Source organism: Cygnus olor, chromosome 22 (genome assembly GCF_009769625.2).
Source record: "Cygnus olor isolate bCygOlo1 chromosome 22, bCygOlo1.pri.v2, whole genome shotgun sequence".
NCBI classification, from domain to species: Eukaryota; Metazoa; Chordata; class Aves; order Anseriformes; family Anatidae; genus Cygnus; species Cygnus olor.
The window spans coordinates 270,346-294,171 of record NC_049190.1 but is presented as its reverse complement, the minus strand read 5'-3'; the positions used below and the strand labels follow the sequence as shown (position 1 = coordinate 294,171).

The 23,826-nt window shown below is 43.9% G+C and overlaps 2 protein-coding genes across 6 annotated transcripts in view; both read left to right on the top strand.

Moving 5' to 3' along the window:
• The window catches only part of KMT2A (lysine methyltransferase 2A), a 63,337-nt gene that overhangs the window by 29,090 nt on the left and 10,421 nt on the right, over positions 1–23,826 (top strand). For 2 of the 4 annotated variants that reach the window (XM_040534417.1, XM_040534415.1), the window contains exons 18-36: positions 84–157; positions 666–859; positions 1,246–1,352; positions 1,890–2,027; positions 2,131–2,289; positions 2,584–2,701; positions 2,786–2,864; positions 3,121–3,281; positions 4,234–4,419; positions 5,098–9,403; positions 10,775–10,855; positions 11,865–11,929; positions 12,753–12,923; positions 13,548–13,622; positions 13,943–14,117; positions 14,521–14,628; positions 15,135–15,218; positions 15,597–15,726; positions 16,721–21,732. In XM_040534417.1, the coding sequence (XP_040390351.1) occupies positions 84–157; positions 666–859; positions 1,246–1,352; positions 1,890–2,027; positions 2,131–2,289; positions 2,584–2,701; positions 2,786–2,864; positions 3,121–3,281; positions 4,234–4,419; positions 5,098–9,403; positions 10,775–10,855; positions 11,865–11,929; positions 12,753–12,923; positions 13,548–13,622; positions 13,943–14,117; positions 14,521–14,628; positions 15,135–15,218; positions 15,597–15,726; positions 16,721–16,996 (6,687 nt within the window). In that variant the 3' untranslated portion in view covers positions 16,997–21,732. Of the gene's footprint in view, positions 1–83; positions 158–665; positions 860–1,245; positions 1,353–1,889; positions 2,028–2,130; positions 2,290–2,583; positions 2,702–2,785; positions 2,865–3,120; positions 3,282–4,233; positions 4,420–5,097; positions 9,404–10,774; positions 10,856–11,864; positions 11,930–12,752; positions 12,924–13,547; positions 13,623–13,942; positions 14,118–14,520; positions 14,629–15,134; positions 15,219–15,596; positions 15,727–16,720; positions 21,733–23,826 lie in introns of those variants that run through there. The other 2 variants (XR_005814266.1, XM_040534416.1) reach the window with 2 other exon arrangements.
• TTC36 (tetratricopeptide repeat domain 36) lies at positions 21,734–23,712 on the top strand. 2 transcript variants are annotated; one of them, XM_040534432.1, is made up of 4 exons: positions 21,734–22,174; positions 22,450–22,596; positions 22,923–23,111; positions 23,219–23,712. In XM_040534432.1, the coding sequence occupies exons 2-4, from the start codon at positions 22,491–22,493 to the stop codon at positions 23,485–23,487; spliced, it is 564 nt and encodes a 187-aa protein (XP_040390366.1). In that variant the 5' UTR covers positions 21,734–22,174; positions 22,450–22,490; the 3' UTR covers positions 23,488–23,712. The 2 variants fall into 2 exon arrangements, with proteins under 2 accessions (XP_040390366.1, XP_040390367.1); XM_040534433.1 differs by lacking the exon at positions 21,734–22,174 and having other exon boundaries at positions 22,440–22,596.

The window sequence follows — 23,826 nt, the reverse complement described above, 5'->3', positions numbered from 1 at the left end:
TTTACAGGAGATCTTGGCCAAATTTCTTTAATTTTTTTCATTTTGTTGTATAACATCTCTAGTGGAATGTTCTTTTCTTTCAGCAAATGGAGCGTGTTTTTCCATGGTTCAGTGTAAAAAAGTCCAGATTTTGGGAGCCAAATAAAGTAACAAGCAAGTAAGTAATTGTTCTGCATCTGACTGTGACATCCTGTGATTCGCCAGCTGTCCAAGGAAAAAGCATCAAGAGAGCCTGTTTGTGGGGTTGGAGTTTTTTTATGATGTTATGGTTGTGGCGGTGGTGGTTGTTTTCAAAAAGTAAAACAGCAGTCACGTTTGCAGGTTTTATGTACACTTCACTGTTATGAACCAGAGAAACCAAAAGCATCATGTGGAACTAAGCATATTGCATGTCGGCCTGTCAGTCCTGTCCTTCCTTCCCCCTCCTCCTTGTTATCCTCATCTGATGTGACTCTCCTGTATCTGTTATCCTCAAAAGAAAACAGCTGCATCACAAACCTTAAAATTTAAGTGACTGGTCATAGTCTTTGTTGAGAGCATGTGTGGACTGTAAGTAATTAAAGGAGTGGTTACTGTATGTTGAATGTCAATATTGCTAGCAATACAGTGCACAAGGTCATCTGGTGTAGCCAGGTCTGACAGCTGACTCCTTGTTGCATTTTCAGCAGTGGTATGTTGCCGAATGCAGTGCTGCCTCCTTCGCTTGACCATAATTATGCTCAGTGGCAGGAGCGTGAAGAGAACAACCGCACTGAACAACCCCCTCTGATGAAGAAAATCATTCCAGCTCCAAAACCCAAAGGACCTGGAGAGCCAGATTCACCAACTCCTCTACATCCTCCTACACCACCTATCTCTAGTAAGAAAATAGCAGCATTGTTAGCCCCAAAACCAGTGCTTCACTTCAAACCCTCTAGTAGTAAAGAGAGAGTAGTAGTATTTTTGCATGTGATTGAAGAATTCTGGAGACTTGTGTGACCTGAAATCATTCAGAAGTCGATACATACTGATATATTCTTCAACTTAGCTTTGGCCCAGAAGTACATTTTCACCAGCCTCTCTTCCCCCAGAACAAGAGCTGGGTAGAGGCAGATGCATGATTTCCCTTGCTTTACAAGCTAGTTATTGAAATTTCGGGCTGCTCTTTAGCTCTTCTGGCCTGTTCACTTGCTTACAATTTTTCTAGATAAATTTTGGCTTTCCTGACCTTCAGGAATAAAAGCCATTCTCTCTTTTAACTGTAAGGTTCTGACAGAAGCAGAGAAGATAGTCCTGAGCTTAATCCACCTCCAGATGTAGAAGACAACAGGCAGTGTGCATTGTGCCTGAAATATGGTGATGATAGTGCTAATGTAAGTATCTGACATGCCCATTTTGATAGTAACTGGCTTAAGCAGTACAACAGACATGGTACTGTGAATAGGCTGGATACTTGATTCTAAGGGATAGTGGGGTGGGTTTTTTTGTTTTGTTTTGCTTTTTTGATATCTTGGTATGTCGTTTGAAATAAAAATAACCTGCAGCTGCCTTTTGTTCTGGTTAAAAGTAGTGTGGCATTAACATTAGGCGTGTCATTAAGAAATTCACCAAGTAGCATCACCACGTTTACGTGAACAGTGTACATTTCTTACACTTAAGCCTCTTGACATGTTTCTGTAAGAAGAGAATTTTAATTTTTTTTTCTTCCTAAGGTAGCTTTTTATATCATGTACTTAGTTGTAGTCTTCTCTGCCTCATTTATGTTTATCTTTTAAGCTCTGAAAGTAATGCTAACTTGTCAAACTTTCTTTTGGGGAGAACTTAAGTCCGGTGCAGTTGAAACCTACTAGGCTTTTGTGTCTTGTGGAACATTTGAGGGGGGAAAAAAATGGTTTCCTCCCATTCCTTAGGATGCTGGACGTCTTCTGTATATTGGCCAAAATGAATGGACACACGTGAACTGTGCTTTATGGTCAGCAGAAGTGTTTGAAGATGATGATGGTTCTCTGAAAAATGTGCACATGGCTGTGATCCGGGGAAAGCAGCTGGTGAGTATGTGTATTCTACCGTTGCAGAAGAAAACAACTGACATATATGGTAGCCTGATTTTAGAATCGATTAATTTTTACCTTTATTTTTTTGCTTTTGCAGAGATGTGAGTTCTGTCAGAAGTCAGGCGCTACAGTAGGCTGCTGCCTCACTTCCTGTACAAGTAATTATCATTTCATGTGCTCACGAGCCAAGAACTGTGTGTTTCTGGATGATAAGAAGGTTTACTGCCAGAGGCATCGTGATTTGATCAAAGGAGAGGTGAGATTTTTCTTTCATGCATTTCTTTGTCTGAAGGTGTAGACAGCCTGTAACTATAAGCATTTTTTTAAAGTTAAGATTGAATATGTTCCTTATGAATGAGGGCCTGACCGCAGTGCTGTTAAAAATAAGTCAGTGATACAACTGGCATGATGAAGTTTGGGAAGAGGTACTATGTTGTGGTTCAAGAACCAAATTGAAGACCAAACTGAGGATCCGGTACAACAGACAGCACAGTATATTTATAGTAGTTCCTTTAAAGTTAATGAGATGTTTTGTGGATTTTTGCTCCAGGTGGTTCCTGAGAATGGGTTTGAAGTTCTTAGGAGAGTTTTTGTGGATTTTGAAGGAATCAGTTTGAGAAGAAAATTTCTTAGTGGCTTGGAACCAGAGAACATCCACATGATGATTGGTGAGGTCTAGTCCCGGAATACTTGTTCCATTTCTGGTGCTGGAATCTTGTTCATGGGACTTTTCTGTTCCTCTTTTTGCTTAGGTTCAATGACAATAGACTGTTTAGGAATTTTGAATGACCTCTCAGACTGTGAAGATAAGTTGTTTCCCATCGGCTATCAGTGAGTATATGCTTTTTCATGACAATGTCTTTTACTATGTTAGTGCCAAACTGGCACTGAAGTAACAAATGTAGAAATTGACTGTAGCTTTCATAAACTGTTCAGAAATCTAATGACTAAGCTAGTTGTGCAGCATGTTGTGATAGAAAGCCTTTATTCATTCTGTGTAATTTCAAGAAACTGCAAATTTAAAATAAGAATGTCAAGGCTTACTTGACTACTGAGTAAATGATTTTATGTTTGAATTATATTCTAGGTGCTCCAGAGTGTACTGGAGCACAACAGATGCCAGGAAACGCTGTGTGTATACCTGCAAGATCATGGAATGCCGACCACCAGTCATAGAACCTGATATCAACAGCACTGTAGAACATGATGATAACAGAACAATTGCCCATAGCCCAGTTCCCCTTACAGGTAATCTTCTAAGGACTTGTTAAAGGTATATTCTCTACATGTTTTTGCCATAGTATATCCTTACCAGAAAGTCAGGTAGCAGCTGGGACCTTCTGTCTTTTAAAACTGATTTGGACAGAATCTGCTTCATGATTGTAGTGCCTGCTAACTTAGAAACCTGGAGTGAAACTGAAACTACTGTAATAGTGCTTTCTAGTCTACGGATCTGAGATTTTTCTAATGATCTAAAACTATAAATCTTAACTCTAGTGTCAACGTTGGTATATAACTTGTGGATTGTTGGATACCATGTTAAATAGTAGTGTTGTGCTGCTTCTGTGTCTGCAAACTGCTTTTTCCATACACATGTGAGTTTAAAAAACAAAACAAGAACAAAAACAATAAACGTAAAAACCATATCCTTTTCAGTTTGCAGAAAAGGAAGGTTTGGAAGCTGTTTAAAATTTTTAACAGCAGTAATCACTGTCAATGTAGAAGTTCATTTAAATGTAACAGTTTAATGTGTAAGCTGAGGGAAATCAGTAGCAGAGTCTGAATAGCAGAGGCACAAATCTGAAAAGAGAAAAGGAAGCAAGGTAAGTTTAGAAGTGGGAGAGAACAAGAGAGGGGTGGTTTAGCGGTGGAAGACTTGCCTATTGTTATTAATGTCATGAGTGTTCTCAGAACTTTAAATGTGTTGTCATTGTCCTAAGGCAAAGTACTCTTAAAAATGAAGCTGTCAGAAAGTGTGTCATAATTCCTACACTAAGCCTATTTCTTGCTGTATGTATTGAATATGTTCTTGGGAAAAGAAAATAGACATCCCATTACAAGGAAGCAGTAATCTTTGAGTTCGTATTTATTTAACAAATACCCTGTTTCCTCAAGTGAAACCTGATAGCAATATATCAGGTCATAGATTTTAGAATTCAGTAGTGACTTATATTGTTGTTTCTCTTTCATGTAACAACAGAAACTCTGTCCAAAGACAGCAGAAATGCACCTGAAATCGTAAACCCACCATCACCAGATCGTCCCATACATTCTCAGACCTCTAGTTCCTGTTACTATCCATTGGTCTCAAAGGGCCTTAGGATCAGGACACCAAGTTATCACTCCACACAGAGGTCTCCTGGCTCTAGGCCTTTACCCTCTGCAGGTACTTCAAGTGCTGTTGGCTTTGATTTATGTTTTGGTTTTGTTTGTTTTGGATTATTTTTTTGGGTTGGTTGGTTCATGTCTTTTTTTTTTTTTTGGCTTTATTCAGAATGGGATGTTTAGTTTCCTGTTCCTGAAGAAAATGGAAAATGGCAATAGGTTTGAGGGAAGGACATTTCTGAAAAATACATTGTAGAGATGGCCTGTCAAGAAATGGATGATTGGAGCAAAAATTTCTGTGGGATGAGGAAAGCAATGTTTGGGCAATGATGTAGCAGTAATATGTAAGAACTGTAAAAAAAAAAGTTAGGGGCTTAATAATCTCAGATGATATTTTTCCAGAGAGAATTGTAAATCCAATATTTTAGGTCACATAATATATCTATATGAGTAGCATTTTGTTTAAAAAAAATAAATTTGAAAATTTGCATCTAAAGGTGAGGTACTGAACCCTGAGATACAGACTTGTGAGCCTTATGTGATGAATACTGATTGACAGTATCACATTTTTAGTGTGTATCTCAAGTGTCATCATTATGTTTACACTATGTGGTTGAAGGCTTTTCATGTTGCTGTTTTTTTTTTTTTAATTTCTTGTGTTTGTTATGAAAGAATGGGGTATGTATTGATTGTGAAGGATTCAGATCACTTAACAGTCTTCCTTGCTTTATTTTCTCAGGGAGTCCTACACCAGTGACCCATGAAATAGTTACAGTAGGAGATCCTTTACTGTCCTCTGGACTTAAGAGCATTGGTTCTAGGAGACATAGCACTTCTTCTTTATCACAGCAGCAATCAAAACTCCGTATGATTTCACCTACACGAGCTGGGAATACTTATTCCAGGCACAGTGTATCTTCAGTTTCCAACACAGGGTCCTCTTCAGAACATGAACAGAGTGTAAAAAATACTGACCGCTTTGTGGGATCTGTGAATTCAGGTACCACAAGTGCTACAGTTCAAAGCTGCTCTACCAGTTCAAGCTCCCAGAAGACAGCAGCTACAAGTGGAAGTAAAACTTACCAGCCAGATGCATCTCAGTCTTCAGAGGGAAAACATTCTAGTAGTTCAGATCTGTTAGCCAAAAGTGCACCTTCAAAGGGAGAGAAGATGAAAACACTGACCTCAAAGGACCCAGATTACTCAGCTCATATTTTTGCCTCTGGAGGAAGCTCCAAAATGTCTACTCAACCAATCAGTTCATCAGGCGCAGAAACAAATGTTAAAATAGGAACCTTTCAAGAATCTTCAGGATCATTTTCCTCCAAAGAAACAATATCTTTTCCGTCTTTGCATCAGAGAGGCCCAAGAAAAGACAGAGATCAGCACTTGGAACCCGTACAGCCAGATAAAACTGCTTCTGTTGATGAGATGGATGTAAAGACATTGAAGTCCGCAGGGGTAAATAGCAGATCTCTTGCAGCAAGTGAGCAGGCAGTTTCTGCCTCTAGAGACAGGCGTCAGAAGGGGAAAAAGTTAGTGAAAGAGAGTTTTAAAGAGAAGCATTCCCTGAAATCTCTTGCAGATTCAAGTCAAGCAGTAGGCAGTGATGAAGGAAATCTGAAATCAGAATTTGGTAATCAGGGTTTGGTGACTGAACAAATTAGTCAGAGGTTATGTAATAATATTCCTGCTGAAAAAGCTGGTGAGAAGTCTCCACCCTCACAGGGGTCCTCTAAAGGCTCTGCAGTGCCGATTGAAGTGGCTTCTAAGGAATCACAGGCACCTAGAAAACGCACTGTTAAAGTCACTCTGACGCCTCTCAAGATGGAAAATGAAAATCAGTCTAAAGCTGCACAGCAAGAAGGTGATGCTGAACATCAGTCTGCAGGGGCAGAACTGGCCACTTCATCAGAGCCGTCATCTGAAAGCCCAGAAGATAACTCTGTAGTTCAGGAAAGTCCAAATAAAGCACCAACACAGGAATCTCAGAATAATGCATATGAAAATTTGCCCGTTCAAGATAACAACTTGATGCTTCAGGATGGAACTAAAACTCAAGAAGAAGGTTCATACAAGCGGAGGTATCCACGGAGAAGTGCACGGGCAAGATCTAATATGTTCTTTGGATTGACACCTCTGTACGGTGTGAGGTCCTATGGAGAAGAAGATATTCCATTCTATAGTAACTCAACTGGGAAGAAGCGAGGAAAGCGGTCTGCAGAAGGACAGGTGGATGGTGCAGATGACTTGAGTACATCAGATGAAGATGACTTGTACTATTATAATTTCACTAGAACAGTGGTTTCCTCAAACACCGAGGAGAGGCTTGGGTCCCATAACTTATTCAGGGAGGAAGAGCAATGTGATCTTCCAAAAATCTCACAGTTAGATGGTGTAGATGATGGGACTGAAAGTGATACAAGTGTCACAGCCACAACAAGAAAAGTAAATCAAGTAACAAAAAGGAGTGGAAAAGAAAATGGAACAGAAAGCTTAAAGCTGGATAGAACTGAAGAAACTGGGGAAAAAGTACAAGTCACAAAGAGCCCTGCTGTCCACAAAACTGATCCAAAGATTGATAACTGCCATTCTGTAAGCAGGGTTAAAACGCAAGGTCAGGATTCTCTGGAAGCTCAATTGAGTTCGTTGGAAACAGGTCGTAGGGCTCACGCAAGCACGCCTTCTGATAAGAACTTACTGGATACTTTTAACACAGAACTTCTGAAATCTGATTCTGACAATAACAACAGTGATGACTGTGGAAACATCCTCCCTTCAGACATCATGGACTTTGTGCTGAAGAATACACCATCTATGCAGGCATTAGGAGAAAGTCCAGAGTCGTCATCATCTGAACTTCTAACACTTGGAGAAGGTCTAGGTCTGGATAGCAATCGTGGCAAGGATATGGGTTTGTTTGAAGTATTTTCTCAACAGCTGCCAACAGCTGAGCCAGTGGATAGCAGTGTTTCTTCCTCCATATCAGCAGAGGAACAATTTGAATTACCACTGGAACTTCCTTCTGATCTCTCTGTTCTGACTACTCGCAGCCCTACGGTGCCCAGCCAAAATCACAACAGACTTGCTGTAATTTCAGAGTCTTCACTGTCTTCTTCAGGAGAGAGGTCGATACTTGCCTTGCCCTCCACAGAATCTGGGGAAAAAAGAGTTACAGTTACAGAAAAGTCTGCTTCCAGTGAGAGCGATACAACTCTTTTGAGTCCAGGAGTAGACCCAAGCCCTGAAGGACACATGACTCCTGACCACTTCATCCAAGGTCACATCGACGCAGAGCATATAGCCAGCCCGCCCTGTGGCCCAGTGGAGCAAGGACATGGCAGCAACCAAGATTTAACTAGGAACAGCGGGACTCCAGGTATCCAAGTGCCAGTGTCACCCACTGTTCCCCTGCAAAACCAGAAGTATGTTCCCAATTCCACGGACAGTCCCGGCCCCTCTCAGATTTCTAATGCTGCAGTGCAGACAACACCACCCCACCTCAAGCCAGCCACAGAAAAACTTCTTGTAGTCAATCAAAATATGCAGCCATTATACGTCCTCCAAACACTTCCCAATGGTGTTACTCAGAAGATACAGTTGACACCTTCTGTTAGTTCAGCACAGAGTGTGATGGAGACTAATGCCTCAGTACTGGGGCCTATGGGAAGTGGGCTCACGCTGACCACGGGATTAAATCCAAGCTTGCCCTCATCTCAGTCATTATTTCCTCCCACCAGCAAAGGATTGTTGCCCATGTCCCATCACCAGCATATACATCCCTTCTCCACGGCCTCTCAGACCGGCTTCCCACCAAATATTGGCAGTCCTTCACCAGGTCTTCTTATTGGTGTGCAGCCACCCCCTGATCCTCAGCTCCTAGTATCTGAAGCTAGCCAGAGGACAGACCTTGGTGCCACTGCTTCTACACCAACTGCTACCCTGGGCAAGAAACGGCCAATATCTCGTCTGCAGTCACGGAAGAATAAGAAGCTGGCTCCCTCTGGAACCCCTTCTGCTATAGCTCCTCCTGATATGGTCTCCAACATGACCTTAATTAATTTTGCTCCTTCCCAAATTTCCAACCACCCACTGGATTTGGGAACCATTGCAAATTCAACATCTCATAGAACTGTACCCAATATTATCAAAAGGTCCAAGTCTGGAGTAATGTATTTTGAGCAAACCTCTTTGCTCCCACAAGGTGGGACAGCTACTGCAGTTGGCACGTCTCCCAGTGTTATCGGGCCAGATGCTGGTCACCTTCCGGCGGGGCCTGTGTCAGGGCTAGCGTCAAGTTCCTCAGTGCTGAATGTGGTATCCATGCAGGCCACGGCAGCCCCCACTACTGGTGGGTCAGTTCCTAGTCATGTTTTGGGACAGAGTTCAGTAACATTAACTAGCCCTGGATTATTAGGGGACCTTGGTTCAATAAGCAACCTCTTGATCAAAGCTAGTCAGCAAAGCCTTGGTCTTCAGGAGCCGCACGTGACTTTACCTCCAGGTTCTGGGATGTTTTCGCAGCTGGGAACGTCACAAACTCCATCTACAGCAGCAATGACAGCTGCATCGAGCATATGTGTTCTGCCTTCAGCACAGAATATGAGCATGACAGTTGCTCAGTCATCTACTGACCCAGAAGGCTCTTACCAGCTTCAGCATATGACGCAACTCTTAGCCAGCAAAACTGGAATTGCCTCCTCACAGCTAGACCTCGGTGCGGCTTCAGCAACAGCTCAGTTGTCGAGCTTCCCACAGCTGGTTGATGTGCCCAGTAGTACCGGACTCGAACAAAACAAGGTTTCCCCATCTGTGATGCATGCCAGTTCAGCATCTCCTGGAGGCTCCCCATCATCTGGTCAGCAGTCTGCGAGTAGCTCTATGCTTGGTCCCACAAAAATGAAGCCAAAAATCAAGCGCATTCAGCCGTCTTTAGAGAAAGGGAATGGAAAGAAGCACAAAACTTCTCACTCGTGGACTGGTTCCTCTGAAGCACACGTTCCTGACAGAGGGGCTGTTGCTGTACCCCAAGTCTCAGCTACACGGTAAGAGAAGTGTTTGCTTTGCTCATCTGTGAGACTGTAACAATATAGGAAAGAATCTTTCTTTAGTTTCTACGGCAGATTTGCCTTTTGATAATTTTTAATGTAAAAAACTCAGCTGTCAATGGAAAGCAGATCTCTAAAGAAGTTAGTAGACCTTTTACCTCTGGAAGAGGAAGGATGAGAAACTTAAGACTTTGAGGGCTGGGGTTGGGACTTTCATTTGTCGTTGACAACTCTGGCAAATTAAGGAGTGTTTTAGATGTATCAGTTGAGAATAGGGTACTGAAACAGGTGTTGTGTTCTATTCCTGTATGCTGTTAATGTATTTAAGTGCTCTGGAAGTTTTAATAGTATTATTAGCGGTGTTCTAAGGCACCAAAATGATGCACTGTTACACTGTTGTCATGGTAATTTTGATTATGAAATTTAAACTGCATGCCTGTATCTGTGAGTGTAATGCCTCTCCAGTACATGCTTTATTCTTCCTGCCCCTCTTCCATCCTCCCTAGGCCATGCAGGCAAGAGGGACTGGGGAGGAACTGAGAGAACTGGAAGAATCTGGCTCTTGACTTTGTCAGAACAGCAGAGAGTGCATTAGTCTCTTACAGTAGAGGGTTATTTTCCAAATCTTAAATTAAAATGACATTTGAATTGACTCTTTGAAATATGGATCTGTAGAGAGAAACAGAATTGTTGGTCTATGTTTTACATACAAATCTAGATGGTTTTATGGATGTAGCACTTGGTTGTCACCTAGTGTGACTCTGCCAACAATTACGCATTTCAGCAGGGAGACTGTACCGCTTACTTTCAATTCTTTCTACATTAGAGAATAGGCCAGAATGAGCGCTGGTGCTAAAAGGTGGTAGTATCCATCTTATGGTAACTGACAAATATTGCACATCACTTGTGTGATTACTTGATCATCTCAATGTCTCGTAAGAAATCTGATTCTTGAACAGGTGATCCAGAGCTATTTGGACAGCTTAATCTTTTTAAATAGCTTTTTTGTGTTGCTGTTACTTGTGAATTTGTTTTAGTCTGTAAATGTTTGCTGTGGCTGTCAACATTCCACCATGCATCCCTTCACCCCTGAGCTTATTGCTTATGGTCGCTCAGAATTGTTTCTCTTGCAACCAGATTCATGCTGCTCATTCCTCTTGGAGTGCAAGTCTTTGAATCTCACGTAGTGCTGGAAATGCGATCTATTTTCTCTCATCACAGGAGCAGTTGTCACTACCTGCGTAATTTTGCTGAACTGCTGAATCACTTGCGACAACTCCCAGTGGATCTATTACTGCCTTCCAGTCTCCTGTATTCTGTACATGACTTGTCAGGTGTTTTGAATGTTCCTAACTGTTTTTTTTCCAGGACTCCTGCTGTGAAGGCAGATGTGCAGGATGCAGCAAGCATAGATCAGCCATCACAGAAACAATGTGGCCAGTCTGCAGGGTAAGCATGAAATACACCTTTCCCTCAGGCGCTGCTGGCTTAAGTTTAAAGAAATTTATTTGGAGAATGTGAGAAGTCTTTGCTAACTAAATTATCATGGGAGCTTTTAGTGTGTAATGAGCAGCTACATTTACTTTCAGTATGAAGCCATTTTTTAAAATAAAGTTGAATATAGCTTTGGGAAGGTTATTGCTTACTCAAACAATTTTGGCTGATCATCTGTTAGCATATACCTTATTACAGAATAGGACTAATAAAAAGAACAGGTTGCAGATTGTATTAAATTAGGCTGCTACCTACAGACTGATAGGTACCACAAAAATAAATGCTAGAGAATAGAATCTTTTTGTTTGTTCATTTCCAGTTGAACTGCTGTTAGAACATATCTGCAAAATGTTTCTTGTTTTTTTTTCCTCTGCCTGATTCCCAGATTTTGTAGTTGACTCTTCATGGCTGGTGAGGCTACCAGATTAATAGCTACAAAAGCCCTTGATTTACAAACTAAGTACCCTAGGATTGGCTTTGCCTTGGATAACTGCTTGCTGTCTTCCCATGATTTTCCAAGGCCACCAAAGTTAATTCTGCAGCCTGAGTACAGTATGTGCTTTACAAAGCTGAAACTGGAATTAGGGAACAAGGCCACTCATAACTAATACATTTCCAGTTATCATACAGGCTTTACTGTAATAGAGTGAATAGGGAAAGGTATGGTTTACACTGATCTCTGTAGCTCCTGTTTTGTGCAAAGTCTTCTACTGAATTGCTGTGCAGTGCAGCTTTTTTCTCCCTCTCTGAAATAACACTGCAGACAATTCTTTAGAAAAGCAAGTAATGCTATACCAGAAATTAATTTTGAAACTTAATTTTAACAGTATGTTTGATTGTCTTATCATTAAAAATGAACAAATAAAAAAAAACAAATGTGAGCTTATGTAGCACTGATTCAGTCACTGAAAAATGGGAATGAAGTAGGTTATTAAGTAGTCTTAATTTTCACTTCCCTCTAAAGGCAAATGTCAGTCCTCACAGAACCTCAATCAACACAGACTTCAGCAAATGAGCAAGAAAATGCAGGTATGTTGCTTCTTCAAAAGCACCAAGTCCTGGGATTCTCCAAGGCTGGGAAATTATTACTTTGTCATCTGATTTGTCTCTCTTGTTCTTGCAGAAAAAAATCTCGGATCTAATACTCTTTTTAGTCATGCTTTAAAGTAAGGAAAGGTTTGATCACTTTAAATAAAATCTGTACAAATAGTTGTCTCTACTTTTAGCTTGTGGGAATTTCAGTACTTGAGATTTTACACTCTTACTACAACACTACCTAGAATTTTTTCCTTTGAGTAAAATCTGTTCTTGAAGTATTGGTTCTTAGAAAGCACATTTGAGGATGACTGCTAGATATGAGAGCTCCGAGGCACTTTCTAGATGTTCTAAACTAAATCTGGAAGTGTATATTGCTACCTTTCATCTCTTCACAGTCCAGTGTCATTTATATACAATTGCAGTAGCATGGGTAGTTCTCACTTACAACATTTTTTCTTCTCTTCTTCATTACTGCAAATTGGCTTTTGTGGAGCATGACTTTTGTGGAAACTTGGTTCTCCTGTAAAGCAGTTAGAAGCTGCTTATGTGATCTGTTGTTAAGCATCTTCAGTATGAACATATTCACAAAGATGTAAATTTTGTCTTTTCACAAAGATGTGAATTTTGGTAAACATATGAGTCCTTACGTTAGTGAAATTGTAATTTGAACTTTGTAGGTTCTTCTTAGACATATTTACTGGTCAAAAGGCAAGTCAGTAAGTAGGTAATTTATTCAGTTGTGCAACAGCCAGTGGGGAAAAGAAAAATCATTCTACCTAATTTCCATCTTCACAGTAGCTTCTGTCTTTTCTAGGCTCAAAAGCTATTGAGGAAGAAGAGAGCACTTTCAGCTCCCCGCTTATGTTTTGGCTTCAGCAAGAACAAAAGAGGAAAGAATGTCTTGGTGAGAAGAAACCGAAGAAAGGTTTGGTTTTTGAGATATCAAGTGATGATGGCTTTCAAATCTGTGCAGAAAGTATTGAAGGTAAGAACTGTGCTTTTCTTTTGTATTGGTTTTAACTTTTCTCGCTAGAAATAAAATTGTGACTTCTGAGAATCCGTTACTTGTTTTCATACATTTAAAAAAAAATCTCCTGATCTACAGCCCTAGAACAGTCCTAGTTCCTAGCAATGTCTGGATTCTATTAAATATAGATAGATAGATATAGATATATATCACTGTCCCATTTTGTTTTATCAATTGACCAACGGTGTTGAACCGTAGTTTGTCAAGCAACAGTGTAGATCAGACAGTATGGCATCTAGACTTATCCTCCAGACCAATTGCTGAAGAAGCTTACTTCTCTTTTATGATGCAGTGAATTTTGGAGAGGATGGAAGCAATTGGATGCAAAGATCTTAATTTATGGTCCATGAATGGAATGCAAATTTCATATTATCTGATTAGCGCATTTAAATGTGAACATTTTGTTGGAAAACAGCATACTGCACGTGCACTTAGAAATCTACTAATAGTAGGCTGTTTCACTGGAAACCTGATAAAACATGGCAAAATAGAGACATAGCAAGGTACCTGTTTTGGCAGTCTTCAGTGCCCAGTGCTTTGGATACTCTTTCACTGCTTTGTCATCTTTTTGTGTAACTGCAGATGCTTGGAAGTCACTAACTGACAAAGTTCAAGAAGCCCGTTCAAATGCCCGCCTGAAACAGCTATCTTTTGCAGGTAATATCCAGTGCCAAGTTCATTTTTACTGTGCTTCTGAATGTGTAAGAACAAACAGGTCTTTCTGGGAGCATCTTAGGGTTCAATGTTCGAAGAGTTTCAGTTCAGCTGCTGACTGTTTTTATGGAGAATAATTTCCCCTAATCAAGTGATTTAAAATTCTTATGTAGAGTGAACTAGCTAATCCAGTGCTTCTGTGAAAATTGCAGGCTAGCAAAAAAGTTATATTTAATGAGCTGCTGTATCCTCCTGTTTCTAGTCTGCATGGTCAGGGGTTTTTTTGTTTCATTTTTGTTGTTGTGCTCTATTTCATATTCCAGGTGTGAATGGTTTGAGGATGCTGGGGATTATACATGATACTGTTGTGTTTCTGATTGAGCAACTTTATGGAGCAAAGCACTGCCACAACTACAAGTTCAGATTTCATAAACCAGAGGAGGCCAATGAGCCTCCTCTGAATCCACATGGCTCTGCTAGGGCCGAAGTCCACCTGAGGCAAGTGTGAGCTTTGTCATTGTTAAGGTTAATGGTCCATTTGGTTGTTTAATTCTATGTCAGGGCACAAGCAACAAGTCTCTAGAGCACTGTCTGCTCTCAGTTAAAAAGAAATGTTAGCAACTTTCTCATGTAAATCAATTATATTGCATCTTGTGAGTCTGCACATTTTTCTGTGCAATCCTGTTGTCAGTTGCTTTGTTTAACAAAGCTTTCCTGGCTAGTGCCTTTATTCATAGTTCTCAGAAACTATTGTGCGTTATCCTGATGCATAGAAAGCTGTGAAAGAGGACAGACAGGAGAAGGCGTAAAGCAATAAACGTGTCAAGTTGTTGTGGCAACCAAATGTTTAGATTATTTTTAGTTAGTAACACAAAATTCCTTTGATCTCATTAAATTGCAGGAAATCTGCATTTGATATGTTTAATTTCTTGGCATCTAAACACCGACAGCCACCAGAATACAACCCAAACGATGAGGAAGAGGAGGAAGTACAACTGAAATCAGCCCGGTATGTAGCGGGGTTTAAAGGCAGAAAATAATGCTGTGGTGTTAAAACTAAGAGAGTAGGCTTAGTTGTGTGTTGTGATTTTTGAGGTGGTATTTAAAACTTCACAGCTACAAAGCCCTAGAAAATACAGGGGAGACTCCTACAATAGCAAGAGAACTGACAACTGAAGGTGACCAATCAGACCAGTCTTCCTTTTGATGTTTCTTTTCCCTGCTAATGTAAGACAAACATTCTGATGAGAATTTCATGAGGAAAGGGAGAAAATTACCTGTATTGAAAGAAAGGATTGCTGATTAGCAATGAGTTTGTTTGAGTTAAGATATGAGAGTAAGAACTGCTCTACATTTAGTGTGTATGTGTGCACATGTGTATTACACTGAATTAATTTTGATTGTGTTCTCAGTGGGCTGCAGTGACAATGTTTATATCTTGGAAACTATCCTAGATAATACATGGCATGGGCTCTCAAATAAATGTCATCACTTAGTAGCGTCTCTCTGTTCTAGGAGGGCAACTAGTATGGATCTGCCAATGCCCATGCGATTCCGACACTTGAAGAAGACCTCCAAGGAGGCAGTTGGTGTTTACAGGTATGGTTTTGTTCTGGTACTCTCAAATGGACATCTGGGACAGAGAAAGGTAAAAACTGAAAACCTGTGAAGTCGTGGTGCAAAATTGAGGGGAAGAAGCATCTTTGTTTCTTTGTTTGTTTGTTTTTATTTGGAGAAGTAATCATCAGCACAAACTACTTATTCCTGCTGACTCGTCTTGGTGATAGCTGAGGCATTTGCTTAGGAGTGGACAGAAGAAATCTAGTGGTGTTCTCATTGGCATTACGTTGTAGAAGTGTGACATAATGCTGTGGTCCTTGTAATGAAATAACTTGTTTTCTGCAGTGTTTGCAGTCCTACATTTCCAAGTTTCACTTGTATTGTTTGAAATATTCTCTTACCCTGTTGCTTTTTCAGGTCTCCCATCCATGGCCGGGGCCTGTTCTGCAAAAGGAACATTGATGCAGGTGAGATGGTGATCGAATATTCGGGCAATGTCATTCGCTCCATCCTCACTGACAAACGAGAGAAGTACTATGACAGTAAGGTGAGTTTTGAGGGCTTTTGCAGAACTTCTTAAAAAGCATAACAAGCCACTTTTCCCATTTGGTCATCCAAGGAAATATAGCAGACAGAGAACTTGGATATTAATCAGGCTTTGGGACTACAGTTCTTTGTAACAAGAAACTTCTCATGTATGGGGGGCAGAGGGAGGAAGAGCAATTGGTTTTTGCAGTTCAGAGAGGTAGATAAGTTTAAACGGTTTAAGATCTGCTATGTGCCAAAGGAAGAAGTGGTGTAGGTGAGATCAGAGCTTGAGGGTTCATAGCACAGATCAGTATAAACTGGAGCTCTCAAACAAAATTAAAAGGCTGATCAGTCATCTCTAAATTAAACCCTCCTTGTTATATAACAACCTCCCTGCTATAAATTGCAGTTTCATGAAGCCTTTTTTGTCATTCTTGACAGAAGCGTTTTGTCTAAATAAAGCCAGAACAAGCATAGCCATGGAGTAGAGGAGTTGCTTAATATTTTGACTTTCCAAATGCTTTGAGTAAAGCATTTGTATTAGTGACCTAAAACTGTTTTCAGTGCAAAGCAGTGATGTACATAAGATGAAAGAAATTATTGCTAAATGTGACTGGTGAGATTACTGTGTACAGAGAGGAGTTTGGGAGAACCAGGAAGTGGCTGGGAAAGTAGGACAAGTGTAGGCCATGTGAAAGTTGCTTTTGAACATCATGATTTGGGTTTACAGACTTCTTAGGACGTTCCCCATACTTTCTGGAGCTCTAGATCATTTCTTATTTTCTCCTCTGGACTGGGAAAAATATCAGTGGGATCTTCGTGTTGCAGATCCAAAGGGTGAAGGGATGAAATAATTCAAGCATGAGCTTACGAAGACAAGTGAATAGAGGTTGCAGATATTCTTAATGACTTGACTTTCGGTTGCCACATCGCTGTAATAATCTAAGCTGTCTGTTAGAGTAGCTCTCGCTTCACTTCACTTGCCTAACTGTCTTTCTGTCCTCTGTGTGTAGGGGATTGGTTGCTACATGTTCCGCATTGATGACTCTGAAGTGGTAGATGCCACCATGCATGGGAATGCAGCCCGCTTCATCAATCACTCTTGTGAGCCCAACTGCTACTCCCGGGTCATCAACATTGATGGCCAAAAACACATCGTCATCTTCGCCATGCGCAAAATCTACCGGGGGGAAGAACTTACGTATGACTACAAGTTCCCCATTGAAGACGCCAGCAACAAACTGCCCTGTAACTGCGGTGCCAAGAAGTGCAGGAAGTTTTTAAACTAGAACTTCCATGACCTGCAAGTGAGCCCTAAAGGGCCTGGGGCGAACCAAAGCTTCTAGTGAATCCCTACCCTGCCATTCGCAAGGGAGAGGGAAGGATGGAGGCAGGAATGAAGATCAGCTGGGCTCAGGGACCTAACTGGCGGCTGTGTTTCTCTGTCAGAGTCCACATCTTCATGTCTCGCATGCGCACACTTACCCTTATGAAAGACACAGGCGACTGGAGAAGATCCTCAGTGTGATTATGTTTTTGCTATTGTCGTTCCTGCCCCAACCCTCAGAATTTGTTTGTCAGAATGGGGCTAATGAGTGGGAGTGGGGAGGGTAGACAGACCCAGGTATAGGGGAGTCATCATGGATCCCGTCCTTCTGTTGTCTCTTGGCTCAAAGTGGTGAATGTGGAGTTCTTGTTTTCATTCGACTGTTGTGTCATAAGTTTTGAAAGCACAGTATGTGACTGCTCTTTTCTCCTAGAGAGAGAAACTGTGTCCCACCAACCAGCTACTCTGAGAACTTTGTACGTGTCTGTGATTCCTTGTGCTATGCATCTCCAAAACACTATTTGTGAGTTGGTTGGTATACTGTGTGGCATAGGTGGCCTGGTGCGCCGTGGGTCTGGCTTATCTGTTTTAATCTAGGAAGACTGAATGGGGGAGAGCATCATATAGCAGCCGAAAGTAAATTGAGAAGGATTTGGATAGTGTTTCGTTTCGCTCTGAAATTCCTGCCCGAGTGCAGGGGAATTCCTGGCATTCTTTAGCAGAGAAAGGGCTTGTGCCAACTAGTTACAGAGCTGTAAATCTTTGTGAGCAAATGCTTTCTTTCAGCAGCACCCTCCCTCTGCAGTATGGGAGGGAAGCAGTGTTTTCCCATGTTCCTGTCATCAGAGGCTGTCTTTCTCCTTTGACCTAGGGTCTGAAAGGCTCCTCTGGGTACAGTGGTGTGTCTGCTACTGTGGGGCTGGCCCAGGGGACAAACGTCTTCAGGGGAGAGAAGCAGTGGTGGAAGCGCATTCTGCTGTTGGCCGCTTGTGGCTGTAGAGCAAGAACTAGGAGGGACTTCTGAGGACGCTTCCCCGGGAGCTGCTCTGCTCAGCCTGTGACGTAGAGACAAACAAGTGACTTCTCTAGGCACATGCCTGTCGCGACCCATCTTCAGTATGTAGTTTCGTAATCTTCTATGAAAGGCACAGGAAGAGGCACCAAAATGGAGTGTAAATTCTCTGAAAATGCAAGGCCAAACACTAACCAGCCCCATGTACTCCATGCAGCACTTAGAAATGCATAGGAAATAAATAAATTAGCAATTGGCACGGTTGAAATTGTGGTAGCTGAAGAACCAAGCTTATTTTAAGTGAATCAAAAGACACTATTGTCCTGGTTAAAGTAATGTAAATCCTCCTCCCTTTTGGGTCTGCTCCACGCCTCAAAAAAAAAAAAAAAAAAAAAAAAGGAAAGAAAAAGCCCCAAGCCTAACAAATTAAGACATTGGATTTTACTCTGTTCTGTTTACAGTTTAGTATTTAAGGTTTTATAAATGTAAATATATTTTGTATATTTTTCTATGAGAAGCACTTCATAGGTAAAAGCACTTATGACGAGGCTTTTTAAACAGTGGTATTATCCTAATTTAAAAGAATCTGTTTTTAATATTGTTTTTATTTTCATAGGACGGTTATAGGAAATATCTGGCTGGACACAGTCTGATCCTTTCTCCAGAGAGAGGGGTACACTTTATTTTTATTTTTTAATCTTGTTCTGCCTTTTTGACTTCAGTAACTGTTTCTAGGAGGTTTGGCTGGACCTTAAACTTTTATTTTCTTGTCAAGATAGGGGCAGGAGGAAGAATTGCCCAGCTTAGGAGGAGTTTGACTCATGGGAACTGTATCTGAACATGGAGGCATGATTCTGCCTTGCCACACACCAGTATCCTGTGTGTATTTAAGGAAAGAGAGAGAGAGAACTGACCCTTAACTTCACCTCTTTTGCTTGGCATTCAGAATTAGCATTTCTGTGGGAAGTGTCATTTCCCACCCTGCTGTGTCCACTCAGATCAGCTGTCCCTAAAGGAGGGGGTTTGGATGAATGTGGGGCTGGGGCAGTGAGGGGCATCCCCCAACCCAGGTCAGCTGCACGGGCACCTCACTGCACCCAGGGGACAGGTCCTGCTCCGGTCACTTGACCGCCGGTCTTGTCCCTGTCCTAGAGGTCAGTCTGCCGCTCATCACTGCTTTGTCCGGAGCAGCTCCCCTGGAGAAAGACTGTACCTTTCTTCTCTAGGTAAATTCACAACTCTCTGGACGCAAAAACATGGTCCTGTGGAAATCTGTTGAAGCAATAGGGCCCTGGCCCTCCTCGGCTCACCGCCGTCTGGGATGGTCTGGGGCACGCACCCACACGTGCGCTCCTGATCCCACAGTGTCTCTCTTGAAACAAGAGCAATTGTTCCTTGGAGCAGTTAAACCATGAAGCTCCCTTGCTTTTGTAAACTGTCCCTGTGGGTAGGTTAGTAGCTGTTTTGGGGGCTGCCAAATTGAAAGGCAACCCCAAAACTGCACAAGCAGTTTGTAGGAAATGGACCGAACTGACCGAACTCCCCAGCGCTCGCAGGCTTGCACTCCATTATCCGTGCTCTTCGGGCCCCGAGACCTCTTCCTCTGACCTGGGAATGAAATACAGCACTCACAGGGTCAGGAACTGCTGGTTTCCTTTCTTTGTTGCACTGCGTGATTATTATTTGGTAATAACTGTTTAAAGAAGAGTCAAATTGAAGCTGCATTTGTTACTGAAATGATTTGATGCACTGACAGTTTGGGAACGCACATACCTTGAGAAGGCCAAAAAGCACGTCTGGGAGCAGATCTCAGCCCTGCCTCCGCAGACACAGCTGCTCTTTGTCCTTTTTCTTCCTTGGTTTTGACAGCATTGCTGGGGGACAGCTCTCACCGTGGTTAAACCCGAGAATTGTGTGCGGCTCAACCACGTTTCTCTCGCCCGCGCCGCTCCCTCTTAAAGAGGGGGCACGTCATCCCCCGCCGGCAGCTCCCTTCTCGTCTGCCAAGCGTCAGTGCAGTGCAGGGCCCGGAGGGCAGGTGCTGAGCAGGAGGGAGTCCCGACTGGGAAATGCTGCCCAAAGCCACCCCCGTAGGGAAGACCCGCTGGGCCAGGTGGCTAGGAAACCTGAGGGAAAGCCGCGGGAGTGCCCCCGGAGCCAAGCACCAGGAGTCTCCTCCTGCAAGGACTGGTCGAGCAGACGGGCCCGGTGGGGACCTCGCTCGCTGTTTGCTTTGCTGCTATACCTGTGGCGGCTGCCTCGGCAGGTGCCGCTGTGGCCAGTGAAACTGTCTGTACCCAGAGAAGCTGAGCTGTGCTGCCAGGGGCTGGGCCAGGGCGCCCACGCTCCTGTCCCACTCACAGCCAGAGCGATCCAGCACAGGCGTTTGACTCTCTCTTTTGGGCAAATGGAAGTAAGGCAGGGAGAAGCCTTGGCAGCTAGCGCGTACGTGTTCTGTCACCTGTGAGATGCCTGCGTGCCCTTCAACCCTGTTCTGCCTGGGCTAACGGTGAGCACAGCACAGCTTCCCAGTATATGAATGTATATTTTATAAGGACTGACACAGATCATGATATCTGAAAATACTAAAAAATGGAACCTTAGGGCGTTTACTTTTATTTGTACAAACCAGTTTTTTTAAAGGAAAAGCGGGTCATTGCAAAGGGCTGGGTATCTTTTTGTTTATCGTTTTTCTTTCATTTCAAAGCAATACCAGGTTCTTCAGTGAGATGGTCTTTGTGCAGAATCATGCCATTCAAACCCATACTACTGGTCCACATCCAACACTTGCAAGTTTTTTTTATAACTATAAATACAATATATATAGGAACTAATATAGTAATGCACCGTGTAATGAAGCCTAGTTCAGTATCGGTCCATGGCTTTTAATTCTCTTAACACTATAGATAAGGATTGTGTTACAGTTGCTAACGGAGGCGGGAAGAAATCAGGCTGCACATTTCCAGGCGGACGGCAGCCTCGTTGGTGCCAGGCAGCGAGCGCGCCTGGCTCTGAGAGCTGGAAAATGAGAGGGAGCCTGGGAACGGGCAGCTCGAGGGCTTCCCTGACCTTTATTGTTACCAGTCAGTACTTGTACAACTTGGTTTTTTCCTTTTTTCCTCTCTTTTTGGTTATGAATGTTGGGGTACCACCTGCATATAGGGAAAAATGTGCTCTGTGCTTTCCTGGTATCTTTTTAACAAGGTACAGTAGCTTTGTCTATCAACCAAGAACTATACTTGTGGTGTTTCTTTTATTGAACTTAACAGTCTCTTTAGTAAATACAGGTAGGTGAATAATTGTTTCAAAAAAGAAAAAAAAAAAAAACTCTGCAAAGGCAAGGTTATGTTCTAGAAATACACTTCTTGACAACTTATCATGTATAACAAATCTTTTTTTTCTTGTGTTCTTCCAAGCTTCTGTTGTTTTTTTTTAAAAAAAAAAAAAGAGGAAACGTGTCTAAAGTACATCAGTGTTAACTCCCTGTCACAGGGAAGAAGGAAATACTTTAATAGTTTAAAAAAATGCTGAAAGCTCTGCAAAAGACTGAATGTAAAAATAAAAAGTGTACATAGTTGTAAAAACAAAACAAAAAACAAAAAACAAAGGAGTTTTTAAACATGTTTATTTTCTATGCACTTTTTTTTATTTAAGTGATAGTTTAATTAATAAACATGTCAAGTTTATTGCTGCAGAGGGTTGCTCTTGGTTTATTCCTGAGTCGGGAAGCTGGTTTTCCTGTTTAAATGATCGTATTTCTCGTCCCACATGCACTTTGGCGCTCTGCCTGCGTGTTGCTGCACGAAGGTGCTTTGTGCTCTGCAGGAAGAGCTGCGCTGCCCCGGCTGCTTGACCAGTGCCCTTGGCCCACACCGCGGCCAGGGTCAGGAGCAGGTGCAAAATGCCGCCCGTGGCGGCGCTGAGGAGGATGGGGATGGGAGAATGAGTGCCTCTGTGGAGCTGCAGCAGTGCTGGCAGCAGCGCTGAGCGTGGCCAGTGCTCTGGGGGCAGTGCCACGTGGCTCAGGGCTGGAGCTGCAACCTGCTGGGCCTGGCAGCGCCGCTGGTGGACAGGACGGCACCGGGTGCCCGCGGGAAGCCCAAAGGCACGCAGCAAGGGCTCAAGTTGGTGAGCATTGGTGGCTTCCGGCTGCAGAGCCACTCTGCTTCCCTTTTGCTCCCACGCCACGGTGTTTTTTTTGGTGGAGACGTGCTTGGCTCTGTCTGGTGTGCTGTGGTTGCTGCGCACGGGTCACCTCGGGTATTTGTGGGTCCTCCAGCTGGGCCTGTGGGAATTGGCTGGGTCGGGGGGTGGAGGAGCTCAGTGGCTGGGCTGGGATAGGATGGGGATGGGTGAGCGGTGCCAGTGGGGTGAACATTAACCTGCCAGCAGCTGTCCTCCAGACCTGCTGGGGCTTTGCTGCGGGCACTGCGCACGCAGCACCATGGCCACCGCAAATGACAGAGCCATCCTGCAGACCATTTTCAACCCCAGCACTCCGTTTGGGGACATCCCTGGACTGGATGAGGAGGAGGACATCCAGGAGGAAGGTGAGGCAGATGCAGCTTCAGGTTCCTGCTGGTTGCTTCCCATGGGCAGGGGAGGAGGCTGTGCTGCTGGGAGCAGCCCCTCTCCCTCCTCCTGGGCCACCGCCCAGGGGTGGCTTGGGGTCCGCTCTGCCTCCCTGGGGCCAGACTCAGGGGACTGGGACGGGTACCTGGGGATGGAGGGGAGGTCCTGGGGCTGGTGCTGGGACTGCACCAAGCAGGGCGCAGGTATGCAGGGACCCAGAGCCAGGTGCCCACAACTGGTGCTGGCGCCTGCCCGCTGGGCACATCTGTGGAGCACAGGACGAGGGATGCTGCCTTTGACACAGAGGAGACCTTTGCGCCCAAGCTGCTGGAGCAGGTCCAGGACCTGGAGTTGCAGGGGGTTTCTGCTGCTGAATCTGGAGATGTGAGCACCGCCCTGGAACGGTTCAACGAGGCCATCCGCCTGCTCCCTGGGCGCGCCTCGGGATATAACAACCGGGCCCAGGCCCTGCGCCTCAAGGGGGATGTGGCAGGTAAGGATTACGGGACCAGGCGGCAGCCCTGCAGTGGGGCAAAGCACCAGGGTCCTGGCCACTTCCCCAGACTACCCCAGCTCCCCGCCACCTTTTGCCCTGTCCAGGTGCGCTGCGGGACTTGGACACCGCCATCCACCTGGGCAGGGGCTGTGGCCGTGCCGCCTGCCAGAGCTTCGTGCAGCGGGGGCTGATCCACCAGCTGCAGGCCCGCGATGAGGACGCCCGGCGCGACTTCGAGCGTGCAGCACGCCTGGGCAGCGCATTTGCACGGCGGCAGCTGGTGCTGCTGAACCCCTACTCAGCACTCTGCAACCAGATGCTCTGTGAGATGCTGGGACGGCTGCGCAACCCCAACGGTGCCAGCAGCAACTGAGGCTGCAGCTGCCGGAGCCCCCCTCCCATTCATCCTGGCCAGTAGCCAGGGGCAGGGCTGCCTTTGAGGCCTCAGGAGGTTTGAAGCCTGGTGGAGGCAGCAGCACACAGCCCGTATGATCCAGGGCCACCCTGAGGAAAGCTTTCTGCCCCTTGGTTTTGTCTCAGCTCTGTTCCACCCCAAATAAAACCTCCCTGTCTGCCCAGGAGGGCTCTGGCTGCGGCGTTGTCGGTGGTTGCGGCGTAACATCCAGCCCCGCTGCCCTGGGCAGCTCAGCATGAGGCTGGGCCAAGGGGGCTGAGCCCCTCTCAAAGCGAGGAGGTGGGGGTGCGGGGGTGC

Coding starts and splice junctions, on each gene's coding strand:
- TTC36 (XM_040534432.1), top strand. CDS start 22,491: ATGGCCACCGCAAATGACAGAGCCATCCTGCAGACCATTTTCAACCCC. Junction 22,597..22,922: donor GGAGGACATCCAGGAGGAAG/GTGAGGCAGATG, acceptor CCTTTGACACAG/AGGAGACCTTTGCGCCCAAG. Junction 23,112..23,218: donor CCTCAAGGGGGATGTGGCAG/GTAAGGATTACG, acceptor TGCCCTGTCCAG/GTGCGCTGCGGGACTTGGAC.